Here is a 15,512-nt window from a genome sequence, read left to right as displayed (position 1 = left end):
CCAAAGGATAGCCTTCATCTACGTATCATTTTCAAGGTTTTCTATGTTCACTAAGCTTGTATCTGAAGGAGTGAATTCCAGTTAAATAACACCACAAATATCTTTGCTTCTCAGAAACTAAGGTCACAGAAATTACAAGAATTGTTACAACCAAACCAGAAATAAAAGTAATTAGAGGAAAGGTCATTCAAAGCGGTGAGTTCTTCATAATTTATCGTGATAATTTTTATCTAGCTGTGTGCCATCCTCATAAACAATTTTCATGAGTGAATATAATAAAATAATCAGACAGCAGTTCTTAAAATGTATTTCATACACACATTCATGCATATATATCTGATAGGGCACGCCTCAATTTAAAAAGTAAATTGTGAATTAGTGAATCACTAACAGTGCTAGAAAGGTAGAGGGGGATTGATGGCTATTGCAGAACCGATGAAGAGGCTAAGAGGATGCAGAACAGAAGCAGACTCAAACGTCTGTCCAACAGGTCTGCTCGGGACAAAGTTGAGTGTGATCAGCTGCAAATTCTATGAGGTGTGAAGAGGAGGGATTAGAAGAGCTATGGTCAATGGGATGTTAGGTGGAGTGAGACTGAGACTAAGGCGGAGGTGATAGTGCTTAGGTCAGTAGGGGAAACTGGAACATCAGGTTGGTGGGGCAGCCGAGAGAGAAAGAACTCACTACATACACCAGAATGAGGTGAACGGGGGAATCAAACCCTGCAAGATGCTTGAGGGAGGTTGGGCAAAGGGAGCAGCACGGACCAGTACAAGGACAGTGGCTGCACATTAGCAAGGATTAAAGTGAAGAGGACATTTAGCCAAGGTGGAAAGGACTGAACATTGAACAAATGGAAGTGGCAGAGACTGGGAAAAGGAGGGAACTTTTAAACCACAGGACTGGATAAAGTGGAGACAGAGGATGAATTTGAATTCAGCAGTAGCGGGACTGGAAACAATAATAGTACACTTAAATTAGGGGCTTTGGAGTAGCAATATTGCTACTTGGTGTTTGAAGATCTTTAGGGAAGATAATGGTGAGTACCATTATCCATTGGCAGGGCAGAAATTGCAGAGCACTGGTCTATCAGTGAAAACTGGATGCAGGGAATAATCCATGGACTGCAGCATGTAAGCCTAAAGTCTGATTGATTTGAGCCTCAGGCTTATTTAAATTGGACACTTGAACCACAGATCCCCTTCTGCTCATCCCCAGGTAGTTCACCAATGAAGCAGACACAATTATGGGTTGCTGCAGCTGTGACCCATAGTTTATGATGTGGAGATGCCGGCGTTGGACTGGGGTGAGCACAGTACGGAGTCTTACAACACCAGGTTAAAGTCCAACGGTGACATCGAAACAAACCTGTTGGACTTTAACCTGGTGTTGTAAGACTTCGTACCATAGTTTATGGGAAGGGGCCAACAATGATCTTCAAGACTGCTGTGGAGTCAGAGAAACAATGATATTTTTCTTGCCCCCCCCCCCCACCCCACTCACACAGGTTTAGCACTGGGAATAATGTCATTATGTAGTCAGCAGGTCCCTGTACCACCCAACCATTCACAATTTGCCACGTGACTATCTTAAAATCTGAGAGGCTACCAGATTCAGTGTTCATGTGAGGTGGGATATGATGGCCAGGATTCTCCAATCCCTCGGCCAAGTTCTGACGCCGGCGTGAAAAGCGGCGCAAACCACTCCGGCGTCAACGGTCTTCCATCATCCGGTATGCTCCCCTTCCTAGGGGGCTAGGTCGGCGCCGGAGTGGTCCCCGCAGCTCCAGCCGGCACGGCACGGCTGGCGCGAGTTCGCGCATGCGTGCTACGGCCGGCGTGAGTTCCCGCATGCACGACACGGCCGGCGTGATTCCACGCATGTGCGTGGGTTCCCGTCTCCGCGCCGGCCCCGGGGCAATATAGCGGAGCCCTACAGAGGCCCAGCGCGGAGGAACATAGGCCCCCACAGAACCAGCCCGCCCGCCAATCGGTAGGCCTCGATCGCGGGCCATGCCACTGTGGAGGCCCCCCCCGCCCCCAGGGTCTGATTCCCCCGCCCCCCCCCCCCCCCCAACCAGGATGGCCCCCACACAGAAGTTCCTGTCCCGCCGTGTGGGACCATACGTGACCCACACCGGCAGGACTCGGCTGAACTCAGCAGCCACTCGGTCCGTTGGGGCCCAGAGAATCATGGTGCGGCAGCGATCCCGTGTGCGCTGGAGAACCAGCGAGCCGGCGGCGTGGCGCGGGGTCGGAGAGTACCGGCCAATATCTTGTGATAAAATACAGGGAGCTTCAGCGTCCATCCACACATCCCCTCAGCCTCTTCACCCCCCCCCCCCCCAACCATCTATCTGATGCAAAATGTACAGAATTAAGAGTGCGAGAGATCGGAAAGGAATTCCATTCACCGCATGGGTTGATGAGAGTAGAAGCAAACAAAAGTTGTTCCGATAAGATCCACTTCTATAAAAAAACAAGTGATTTTTTTCAATGTTAACCCACTTTATTTAAAAGCATTGTACTAGTTTTGCCAAGCTAATTGCAATTAGTATTTAAACAATATTAAACAGATTTCAGAAATTGTTATATTATCAGTCACTTATCTGGCATGCAACAAAGTCATTTCCTGCTTCTATAAATGAATAATGTATGAATTGGATTTTGTGCCAACTGCCTAACTGGGACAGACTTCAAAAGAGGTGATCAAGTCATGGGCCCAAAGCAGACATTTGGCCCTTTGCATAAGGAAATAGGGGTCCCAAAGCCTGCTTAATGCCATTTTACCAAGTGGTTTGCCTTGAACATAGCCAACGACAGCTTTCAGGTGCACCCAAGGTGTATATGCAGCCTGATCAGCTGTCTTTAAAGAGACTACTTCAGCCTGCCACCAAAAAGCTTGTTTTTAAAAAATATACTCAGCTGAATCTGAAACTGTGCAGGATTGTTCCCCTTGGCTCAACTTTAAAACCATGCCTGCTGTCAGCCACCAATCATCCCTACCCAAAAAAAGTGATTGCTGCCTCTCTCCCTCTGCTGGTTGCTGTCTCTACCTTCTCTCTATTGCCCTTCTCCCTCCCAGTTGTTTAGCCCTCTCGTACTAGACCTACCTTTGGGCTGCTGCAGGTGATGCAAAGGACCAACATTCAGATCATTAGGCAAGCTGCTGGGAGGCATCCAGTTCACTGGTATGGTGTAATCGAGGCCTGTTCATCAATATTGGGTGGGTATCAGGCTAACCTGTCTCAGCACAGGGATCATTCAGTGCAAGCCTATATCCAGGTAATTGTTAAGTATAGCCCAAAATAACAATAGATGCGCCAAGATTGGAAACAGAAAGCATGTGAAATTCAAAATGAATTTCCCAATTGTATATATTGGTTAATTTACAATGTTCTAAGACCAAAAAAACTTGATCAGCAGAGACGTAATGCAATTTACTTATTCTCTCTCTTGATGGCGATTCAGGAACAATTGAAGGCAATGCTGAGACCTTTACCAAACTTATTGAAGGAGGAGGTTTGTAGTTTATTTTATTAAGAATACTTCCAAGATATGTTGTAATTTTATAACGTAGTCAGGCTGGGGTCCTGTGTTAAATATATATTATGATGTGGAGATGCCGGCGTTGGACTGGGGTGAGCACAGTACGAAGTCTTACAACACCAGGTTAAAGTCCAACAGGTTTGTTTCGATGTCACTAGCTTTCGGAGCGCTGCTCCTTCCTCAGGTGAATGAACAGGTATGTTCCAGAAACAAATATATAGACAAATTCAAAGATGCCAGACAATGCTTGGAATGCGAGCATTAGCAGGTGATTAAATCTTTACAGATCCAGAGATGGGGTAACCCCAGGTTAAAGAGGTGTGAATTGTGTCAAGCCAGGACAGTTGGTAGGATTTCGCAGGCCAGATGGAGGGGGATGAATGTAATGCGACATGAATCCCAGGTCCCGGTTGAGGCCGCACTCATGTGTGCGGAACTTGGCTATAAGTTTCTGCTCGGCGATTCTGCATTGTCGCGCGTCCTGAAGGCCGTCTTGGAGAACGCTTACCCGGAGATCAGAGGCTGAATGCCCTTAACTGCTGAAGTGTTCCCCGACTGGAAGGGAACATTCCTGCCTGGTGATTGTTGCGCGATGTCCATTCATTCGTTGTCGCAGCGTCTGCATGGTCTCGCCAATGTACCACGCTTCGGGACATCCTTTCCTGCAGCGTATGAGGTAGACAACGTTGGCCGAGTTAAATATATATTAATTATATTGTTAAGATACCCAAATGAAGATATTGGGTGGGATTTTCCTCCCCCTCTGTGGCGCAATCTGCAGCGGCGGAGGGAGGCTCGCCAGTTGCCGGCGGTCGGATCTTCTGGGCTTTCCCATTGGAACGCACTCCTCGCCGCCGGGAAACCCATGGCAGGGGTGCACCATTGGCAGGACCATAAGATCCCAGAAAGGCCAGGAAATCCTGGCCAGTGTTTAATTATGTACCTCGAGCACTTATAAAGCAAGACTGCTGGGGCGCAAGGGTAGTCCCTGAAAGCAGATGCTGCATTTTTTAAATACACCTATAAACAAGAAACGTATTAGTGTCCATTTTCGTACTTCACCAACTGGCTTTAGATTGATTCAACATCGTGGACTAGTTTTGATTGCTTAAGGCGATGGGAAAGAGATGTTCCAGTGCCCCACCCCTCAAATCGAGTATTTAGCCTCTAGCAAGCGATCCCCTCTCATCTAGTAGGAACAACTAGAACCAAAGTGCACTATCTCAGACTAAAGGGCGATCCTTTAAAACAGAGATGAGGAGGAATTTCTTCAGCCAGAGGGTAGTGAATCTGTGGAACTCTTTGCCGCAGAAGGCTGTGGAGGCCAAATCACTGAGTGTCTTTTAAGCCAGAGCTAGATAGGTTTTGATTAATAAGGGGATCAGGGGTTATGGGGAGAAGGCAGGAGAATGGAGATGAGAAAAATATCAGCCATGATTGAATAGCAGAGCAGACTCGATGGGCCAAATGGCCTAATTCTGTTCCTATGTCTTACTGGCTCTACATTCTTAAACATTCCTGAGACTTCCTACCCTTGGGAATGCTTGGTAAACCTCATGGCCATTTTAATAGAGAGAAGTTTATTTCTGTAGATTTGTTTATATGGACAGTGGCGTTAAATTGTTAAATATTTGTCGAGCAGCATTTCCAAACTACATTAAAAAGATCCTTTGATCATTGCCTCATTCCCCCACAAGGCAAGTAGATTATCCTGCAAGAATAACACTGAGTTAACTGTTCAGGCAAGTATTCTGCACTACTTTGAAGTCAGATAGTTCAAATGGAATGCCCCCTTCTGCCAATCTCAGTAGTTTTAACACTAAAGTGGCAAAGAAAAATGGAAATTCTTGACTCAGAGTTTATGTGATGCACGTATTACCAATTAGCACTGGGAGTGCAATTTCAATAAATTGGTTGATTTATTAATTGTAAATAACGAAAAACATTAATGTGAGGGCACAGTTCTCTTAAACATAGGAAGGGTGATAAAGTAAATGTTCCTGAGACTGTATTAAGAAGGACTCCATGATGCAAAGGTTCAGGGCGACCGTCACCGGGAGCGAGTCTCCTCCTCCATTCTCCTGGGGTGCCAGGTGCGCTATGATCTGGCAAATATGTTGCACTGTCCATCTGCTCAGCTGGAGTCTTCAATGGCATGTCCGGATCGGCAGGTCCTCGAATGACATGCACTGCCGGTACACGTGGGGCCTCATGCGGCACCTCCTGCTCCTTCTCCTCTTCAGCCTGTTGGTTGGCCAACTCTCCATCTTCAGCGGCTGCCTCCTGTTCCTCTATTGCAGGCTCCCCTGCTGCAGCTTCCTCCTGCTCGAGCAGCTCCAGCTCGTACAGCCGCAGTGCATCCCCCAGGGCTGCGGCGATAGGAGGAAGGCCACCATTGCTGGTTGAATTCCAATGTCCATTGTCTGCAGAGGGTGAAAGGCTGACATGTTAGCATGGTGCGTACCCCTGCGCCCAATCAGGTCCACCGGACTGCACAGTGGTCTCGGTTGGCACTGCGAACACTGCCCCTGCATGCCCCCTTCCACACCTCTTGCTCCTGAGCTTCTGGCCCTGACACCCTCCTCTGCTGCCAGGGGTACCTTCAGATGGCGCTGCCCATGCCAACAGTATGCTCCACGGCCCCCATCCAGTGCCTCCCTGTAGGGGCTACTGTGGGATGCCCTTGGGTGGGCCCCGTGATGCCTTGCCGGCAGGTGGTGGCTAGTTGGGGATGGGGGGTGAGGTGGTATGGCAGACGGTGGGGTGGGGGCTGGTGTCGATCTGCAGGCCCAAGGCCAAGATGAGTGGTCGAAGGTTTCGCAGCAAGATGGGTGCATTGCAGCCAGCAGCAATGGCGGTCCGTGCCTGGACAGCACCCCAAACCCATGGGGGGGGGGGGTTTCACCCATTCCCCCCCTCCCCCCCCACTCCCAGCCAACCCCACATTGTCCAGCCCGGTAACCTACGGTCGTGCCTCTCTGTGTCCTACCTTCTCTCTCTCCCTTACCCGCCATCGATTTTTAAATGCACAAGTTAACCTCGCCATCGGGAATTCGTTCCAGTAGAGGCGGAGAACCGCAGAGGCCCTGGAGAATACCGGGCCAGGCCTGCTAATGATATGCCAACGGTGTTTATTGTACGTGCGGAGTAGAACGCATTGATGCCAATGTCGAGGCACCGGAGAAATGCGATTTGGCGTGAACTGACGCCCGCTACGATTTCGGCGTCAGAACTGATTCTCCGCCCATTCACGTTTCCCGATTCCGGCTCATGATTTCTAAACTTGATCAGCACAGGACCAGCTTACAAATTGTCTTGCCCTGACTGACACTGGTGGTAAAAATCCTTATTATAACCACGAGGTGCACCCATTTATACCCTAAAATTCTCTTTCCAAGGATAGATTTACGGATGAGACTAGATAGGGTGAAGAAAAGGATCTATAAACTGGCAATGGTTGAGTTTTATCAGGGGTGGTGGCGCGGTTGGTAACATTGTTCGCAGTCACTACCAGTTGTAGAATTTAATCTCATGAATCCAAAGGCATTTCAGAGAACAAGCTGCCAGTGAGCTGGAATAATATCTTGTGAGCTAGATATGTGAGGGTTGATCCAAAAGCATGTTCTTATTGTGTGTTTTTAAAGTATTTATTGCACAAATCCTGTAAGTTAATATTTCGTGAATGGCACGTGTTTGGATTAATGTTCTGGATTACATCCCAGCAACATCAACCCCCCCGCCTCTCCCATTCCCACAAATCTGGCACGAGTGAAGCACTTGCCGTGCAGCACTTTACAGACCTCAAGACCCACTCACTGCAGGTTGAAGGAGATAGCTGGGCGTGAATCCAGCCTTTTGGCTGCCCCGTTGACTAATCAATGGTCACAACTGCAGGAAACAGTGGCAGGAAGACCCAGAAGGTGGTGGCACCGTCGCAGTGTTGATGTGACGCAGTCCCAGGTAGAGGTGGACTCTGCTGTGGAACACCGACAATGCTAAATTAAGTGGGCAGATCCCTGACTTAAGGGGCGGGATTCTTCGGCCCCCCCCGCCGGGTCGGAGAATCACCGGGAGGCGGCTTGAATCTCGCCCCCGCTGGCCGCCAAATTCTCCGGCACCGAAAATTCGGCGGGTCAGGAATCGCACCGCACCGGTCGGCGGGCGCCGCCCCCCCCCCCCCCGGCGATTCTCCGGCCCGCGATGGGCTGAGGTCCTGCTGCTGTCATGCCAGTCCCGCCGGCTTGAATCAAACCACCTACCTTACTGGCGGGACTGGCGGCGCGGGCCGGCTCCGGGGTCCTGGGAGGGGCGCGGGACGATCTGGCCCCGGGGGGTGCCCCCACGGTGGCCTGGCCCGCGATCGGGGCCCACCGATCTGCGGGCGGGCCTGTGCCGTGGGGGCACTCTTTTGCTTCCGCCTCGGCCATAGCCTCCGCGATGGCCAATGTGGAAGTGACTCCCCCCCCCCCCCCCCCCCCGCGCATGCACGGGGATGACGTCAGCAGCCGCTGACGCTCCAGTACATGCGCGGACGTCCGCCAGCCGGCGGAGTCCCTTCGGCCCGGCTGGCGTGGCGCCAAGGACCTTTCCCGCCGGTCAGCGGCGCATCAACCACTCCGGCGCGGGCCTAGCCCCTCAAGGGGTGGGCTTGTCCCCTAAAGGTGCGGAGAAATCCGCACCTTTGTGGCGGCCCGACTCCGGAGTGGTTCCCGCCACTCCATCCCGCTGGGTCCCCCCGCCCCGCCAGGTACGGGAGAATCCCGGCCAAGATCCCCAATTTTATCTCCCTCTGCCAGGTAGGAATGATGGGTGGGGGGAGGGGGTGGTAGAGGATGGCAGTACTTAAAATGGAATGGAGAACTGAACCACCACTTGCCACCTCCCAAGTCTGACCAACTTTAACTAACGGAAGCTTGGACACCACCCCGGGCTGGCAGGGTCCTCTTTACACATGTTGCTCAGGCTCCAATGATGTTGTCAGGGTTGGATCTGTGATTTCACTTAGAGGCCTCACCTGAGCAGAGAAGCAGTGGTGTCATTTCCCCCAGGTCAAACCTGCCTGAAGCTGGTTCAAGGGCTAGAGGAAGTCCAGAAAGTTTAATTTTTATTTTTCCAGAGTTTCTTTGTGGGCGGTAAGGGGTGGAGTGCTTGGACCTCCTCTCGCCGAGGCTTACAACCAACATCACGCATCCCCTGATTTTTTAACAGCACTGAATTCCCCCACCCACCCTCACCACCTACCTATCTGAAGGAGACTTTACTTTCAGGCCCTTGACATTGACCTAGCCAGACTGAATTCCCGTACCCCTCACCAACCAGGTACCGAGTATTTCATTGAGACCCTGGAGTACAAACCCACTTGATTTCCAGGTGGTGGAAGACAAAATTCTACCTCAAAGTTACTTCAGCAATTTAATAAAATGCCCTTTTAAACATTCCCTGAAGTTTGTGAAGAAACAGTGGAACTCTACTGATGTACACCACTGTATTGAAGCACAACTAGAGTGTTATGAAAATCAGGGGGAAATTACTCATGTCAGTCAAGAGTAGCATTGCAGCCCCAGACATATTCCTCTGAATACATGAGGGCTGTGCCTTACATGGAGTAAGAGCAGAAATGACCATTGAACAATGACCATTGAACAATATGGTTAATGGATTATGGATTTTTATTTGGCCCAGATTAATGGGATGAAGGCCTTTCTCCTCTGACAGATGTTCAAAGTCTAAGTTAAATAATTATGTTTGGGATTGACGTAAACTCAGAGGACAAATCTAAATCTACTCCCCTAATATAACTGAAGCGCATTAAGAAGATGGAATGCTTCCTTCAGCTCTTAGCTTGTTTAGATATATATCACAGGAGGAACTAGATATTTTGAAAATTGTTGCATTTCCTCAACCAAAATGATTACCCAGAAATTATCCTGTGAGATATTATCGTATAAACGCTTCAGAAATTGCCTTGGAGTCCTCTGTCTAGTACTTTAATGGCAGCATGAAGCTATTAACATAGCTGTTAACATAAGCCACAGGAATTTAAAGTATTAACATTTCAACAATATCATATCACTTATGCTTTTATATTATGTCTTGGTCATTCAATGAGGTTAATAAAATGCGTGAATCTGATTTAAGAAATATTTAGGCTAACAGAGTGGTTTTCATCAGACCCAGTTTAAAAACTAATTTCACTAAACATCTTGGTAATTACAGTCAGAGATTCCAATAATCTTTCTGTGCTTCCTATACATTATATGTGTCTTCCTGTGGTGGAAGCAGTGAAAATATTTAAGATTCACCATTGACATGTATCTCGTCAGGAACGCATTATACCAAGATTACCAGGATTATTGAGGGTGATCACAAATTACTTGAGGATGAAGAAATCCAAAAACTCCTTCACGGAGGTTAGTGAGCTGGTGGCTCTGGCATTTGCCTCCTAAGGCATGGACTTATGGGATCTTCATTCCCTATTTACAACTCCAACCAACTAATTGCCTGTATTTCCCACCTCTATGTCACCTACATGTGGAATTGACTTTATATTTTGTTTCCAGTGTGAAAGTTATTTTTCCCTGGATATTTGTTACTCAAACGCAACATTTAAAGACCTTTATTAACAATCTAAGGAAACATTTCTTTGTGTTTACTCGTGAAGTTCTTTGCTGCCGGATATCAGACTCATGCACAAGAAAAATTCTGCCTAACATTCATTAACAATCCAAGGTTGCATTTGTTTATGTCCACTTCACAATTGTGGAAACATTCTTTAATATGTATTCTCCATTTGATTAATAATAGAGGGAAATATTTTTCTGTGTTTGCTAAAAGAATGTTTTGCTCTGGACACTTAAGTAACACAACGTTCGGAGGTTGGCAATGCCCTTTGTTGAATTAAGTGGGGGGGAGAAGGGTGGAAATTTATTTTTATTCATTAGCAAAGATGTTTTATGATTGACATTGTATAATCTGGGATGACTGACACTGGGAGGACGGACACTGGGAGGACGGACACTGGGAGGACGGACACTGGGAGGACGGACACTGGGAGGACGGACACTGGGAGGACTGACATTGGGAGGGCTGAATCTGGGAGGGCTGAATCTGGGAGGGCTGAATCTGGGAGGGCTGGCTCTGGGAGGGCTGGCTCTGGGAGGGCTGGCTCTGGGAGGGCTGGCTCTGGGAGGGCTGGCTCTGGGAGGGCTGGCTCTGGGATGGCTGGCTCTGGGACGAGTGACATTGGGAGGAGTGACTGTGATAAGTGACATTGGGAGGATTGACTCTGGGAGGACTGACATTGGAGGGGGCAGTGATTGGGAGGACTGAAACAGGGAGGACTGTGATAGGATCGACACTAGAGGACTGTCACTGGGAAGAGTGATTGGGACAAGTGACATGGGAGGACTGACATGAGGTGGACACTTGGAGGACTGAGTAGTGGACTGATACTAGGAGTACTGCGATTGGGAGGGCTGATACTGGCAGGATTGTGTTTGGGAGGATTGACACTGGGAGGACTATGATTGGGAGGACTGACACTGGGAGGACCGACACTTGGAGGACCAACACTGGGAGACCTGACACTGGGAGGACTGATAGGGAGGACCAACACTGGGCGGAATGACACTGGGATGACTGATACTGGGAGGACCGACGCTGGGAGGACCGACGCTGGGAGGACCGACGCTGGGAGGACCGACGCTGGGAGGATTGACATTGGGAGGATTGACATTGGACGGATTGACATTGGGAGGACCGACACTGGGAGGACTATGATAGGGAGGAGTGATACTAGAAGGATTGACATTGGGACGTTTAACATTGGGAGGACCGACACTGGGAGGACCGACACTGGAAGAACACAGAACATACAATGCAGAAGGAGGCCTTTAGGCCCATCGCGTCTGCTCCGACCCACTTAAGCCCTCGCTTCCACACTGTCCCCGTAACCCAGTAACCCCTCCGAAGCTTTTTGGACACTAAGGGCAGTTTATCATGGCCAATCCACCTAACCTGCACATCTTTGGACTGTGGGAGGAAAACTGAGCCCCCGGAGGAAACCCACGCAGACACGGGGTGAACATGCAGACTCCACACACACAGTGACCCAGCAGGGAATTGAACCTGGGATCCTGTCGCTGTGAAGCCACAGTGCTATCCACTTGTGCTACCGTGCTGCGGGAGGACCGACACTGGGCGGACTGACCCAGGGAGGATTGTGATAGGAAGGACCGACACTGGTAGGACCGTCACTGGGAGGACTGAGTAATTCACCTGAGGAAGGAGCTGTGCTCCGAAAGCTAGTGATTCGAAACAAAAATGTTGGACTTTAACCTGGTGTTGTAAGACTTCTTACTGTGCTCACCCCAGTCCAACGCCGACATCTCCACACACTGGGAGGACAGACATTAGGAGAACCGACACAGGGAGGATTGTGTTTGGGTGGACACACTGGGAGGACCGCCACTGGGATGACTGACACTGGGAGGACCGACACTGGAAGGACCGATGCTGATAGGAAGGACCGACACTGGTAGAAATGACACTGGGAGAACTGTGATAGGGAGGAGTGACACTGGGAGGACCGACACTCGGAGGACTGTAATTGGGAGGACCGACTTTGGGAGGAGTGATACTGGGTGGACCGGCACAGGGAGGACTGATGCTGGGAGGAGTGACAGTGGGAGGACTAACATTGGGGGGACTGTGATTGGGTGGACCGACACTGGGAGGACCGGCACTGGGAGGACTGGCACAGGGAGGACTGTGATAGGGAGGAGCGACACGAGGAGCACTGACATTGGGCGGACTGTGATTGGGAGGATTGACGCTGGGAGGACTCTGATAGAGGGAAGTGACACTGCGAGGACTGACATTGAGAGGACTGTGATTGGGTGGACTGACACTGGGAGGATTGACACTGGGAGGACTATCTGGGAGGGCTGTCTCAGATGACTGACACTGGGAGGACTAACTCTGGGAGGACTGACTCTGGGATAACTGACACTGGGAGGACTGACTGAGAGGACTGACCCTGCAATCACTGACATTTGGGAGGACTGTGATTGGGAGGACGGGACTGACAGCGAGAAGCCTGAATTCTGGAGGACTGACATCGGGAGGACAGTGCTTGGGAAGGCTGATACTGGAAGGATTGTGATTGGGAAGAATGACACTGGGAGGACTGATACTGGGTGGACCAACACTGGGAGGACTGACACTGGGAGGACCGACACTGGGGGGGTTTGACATTGGGAGGACTGATACAGGGAGGACTGGCACTGGGAGGATTGATTGGGAGGACTCACACAGGGAGGACTGTGATAGGGAGGATCGACACGAGGAGGACTGACATTGGAAGGGCTGTGATTGGGAGGACCGGAGCTGGGAAGACCGACGCTCGTAAGACTAATTGGGAGGACCGACACTGGGAGGACTGACTCGGGGAGTACCGACACTCGGAGAACTGACACTGGGAGGACTGTGATAAGGAGGACCGGCGCTGGGAAGACCGACGCTCGTAAGACTGAAATTGGGAGGACCGACACTGGGAGAACTGACTCTGGGAGGACTGACTTTGGGGGGGACTGTGAATAGGAGGATCGACATGGGGCGCGACAAAAAAAAAAAAATGATTGACATTGGATATTTGCTTCACATGCAACTTATAGATCCTGCCCTACCTCCACTTCCCATCCTCATCGATGGGTACAACCTTCCGTCTTAATTATCATAGTTGTTTTCAGTGGAGATTAGGATATTCAAACGCAGCCAGTGGAAACCTCCTCCCCTGCATTTTCTTCTTCATTAACAATATTTACATTCGCCATCAAGTTATTGTGTTCTGAAAAGTGAATGATCATCCCTATCTCTTCCCTTCCCATTAACAATCTATGAGCGCTTTCATGTGCATTCGAGATATCATGATGCCAAACATGGTCAACTTAGAGAAGACATGGGGCGCGATTCTCTGCTCCCGCGCCGTTTCAGTGAATCGCCTGGGTCGCCAAATTTTCCGCGACGCCGGCCCTCCCGTCATTCACGGAAGCGGCCAGATCGGCACAATCATGTTTTGCGCGGCGCAGTCCAGTGAATCGCCCGAGACAGCCAAAATAGCGATTCACCGGTAGCCCCGCGATTCTCAGTGCCGGACGGGCCAAGCGGTCTGCCAAAAACGGCGGGTTCCCCCGGCGGCATCCACACCTGGTCGCTGCCGGCGGGAACGCTGGGGCGGCCGCCCTGCGGGGGGCCGGGGGGGGGGGGGCCTCAAATGGGGTCTGGCCCGCGATCGGTGCCCACCGATCGTCGGGCCGGCCTTTCTGAAGGAGGACCTCCTTTCTTCCACAGCCTCGCAAGATCCGTCGGACATCTTCTTGCGGGGCGGACTCGGCGAGGACGGCAACCGCGCATGCGCGGGTGACAGCAGTTATGCGGCGCCGGCCGCGTCATGTATGCGGCGCCGCCTTTATGCGGCGCCACGGCCTGGCGCGTGTAAAGGGATAGGGGCAGTTGTGAATCTCGATGGCGTTCACGGCGGCGCGAACACTCTGCCTCCATTTCAGAGAATCGCGCCCATGGTGTGGTGGTACATGGTTTTTATGTCACAATGTGAGTTGGTTCTATTGGTCATGTTCACAAGTGATGTAGCAAGTCATCTACCATAGCTAGCAACACAGTGCTCCATTTAGAGAGAACACGTTGCAGGTTGTGAGACCCAATCATTGTTTATCATTTTCTTTTTTTTTAAATTTTTTATTCTCCTCCATTTTCACATTTTCTCCCACATTTACATCCATCAACAATAAACAATAATCAGCAAGATATGTCAGTCCCCATAATAACAACAACGATCCCATCTACCCACCAACCCCCAAACCTCAACCCGCATGTTTACATAAACAAATGACAAAAATAAATCAGGGATTACCCGTAGTCACCCTTAATCTTACACAGCTCCCACCCCCCCACCCCCCACCGCAGGTCTCCAGCTCCTCCCGTCCACTGCCTCTTGTAAAACCTACCCTCGGTTCCTTCCCCCCCAACTTTCCACCCCGGCTAGACCACTCGGACCCTGTTCTGCCAGGCTCCGATGGCCGCAGCCCCTCCCCCCACCTCACTCCCGTTCACTGGCCGGCACACACCGGCCAGCATGGAGGCCCCCGCCCGGGTCCCTTTCCCACTTGCCCGGCCCCAGGAAAGCCCAAAGATCCCCTTTTAGCACACAAACCCCGCCTATCCACCTACACCCCAAAGAACTCTCATTTTGAGTGAAAGTCCCGTCCCTTCCCTCGTCCAAATATATACCACCTTGGCTCCTTTAATCTCTACACCTGCGCGCAGTGATTCAAAAAAGAAGAAAATACAGTCATGAGGTTACATCGACACATGACCATTCCTCAGTTTGTCAATTCTGCCACAGTCCTTCTGCTTTCGCAAACTCCTCCGCTGCTTCCGCCGTTCCAAAATAAAAGTCCCTGAGCTTGTAAGTCACCCTCAGCTTCGCTGGATATACAATGCCACACTGCACCTTGCTAATGTACAGTGCCCTCTTCACCCGGTTGAAGGCAGCCCGCCTCCTTGCCAGCTCCACCGTAAAGTCCTGGTATACACGTATACCAGCTCCAGCCCACTGCACCACCCACTTATGCTTGGCCCAGCTCAGGACCTTCTCCTTCACCCTGTACTTACGGAAGCACAGAGTCACTGCCCTTGGCGGCTCACTCGCCTTTGGTACAGGCCTCCACGACCGATGAGCCCGATCCAGTTCATATCGGGAGGGGTCCTTCCCCTCCCCCAGTAGTTTTGCCAGCATCGCGGCAAAATATTCAGTCGGCTTCGGTCCTTCAACTCCTTCGGGCAGCCCCACAATCCTCAAGTTCTGTCGCCTGGATCTATTTTCCAGGTCTTCCATTTTTCCTCGCAGATCCTTGTTAGTATCCATCACCTTCCGCATCTCTTTCC

At 50.6% G+C, this 15,512-nt stretch overlaps 1 protein-coding gene across 4 annotated transcripts in view; it reads left to right on the top strand.

The window, feature by feature from the left end:
- Positions 1 to 15,512, top strand: part of postnb (periostin, osteoblast specific factor b) — a 104,615-nt gene that overhangs the window by 81,669 nt on the left and 7,434 nt on the right. For 2 of the 4 annotated variants that reach the window (XM_072477055.1, XM_072477054.1), the window contains 3 exons: positions 115 to 195; positions 3,471 to 3,521; positions 9,872 to 9,958. In XM_072477055.1, coding sequence (XP_072333156.1) covers positions 115 to 195; positions 3,471 to 3,521; positions 9,872 to 9,958 — 219 coding nt within the window. The remainder of the gene's footprint in view (positions 1 to 114; positions 196 to 3,470; positions 3,522 to 9,871; positions 9,959 to 15,512) is intronic. The other 2 variants (XM_072477058.1, XM_072477057.1) reach the window with 1 other exon arrangement.

The sequence above is a fragment of the Scyliorhinus torazame genome, chromosome 15, assembly GCF_047496885.1.
Source record: "Scyliorhinus torazame isolate Kashiwa2021f chromosome 15, sScyTor2.1, whole genome shotgun sequence".
In the NCBI taxonomy this organism is placed as follows: domain Eukaryota; kingdom Metazoa; phylum Chordata; class Chondrichthyes; order Carcharhiniformes; family Scyliorhinidae; genus Scyliorhinus; species Scyliorhinus torazame.
Note: the sequence above shows the minus strand (reverse complement) of the source record. Positions and strands in the feature narration are given on the sequence as shown.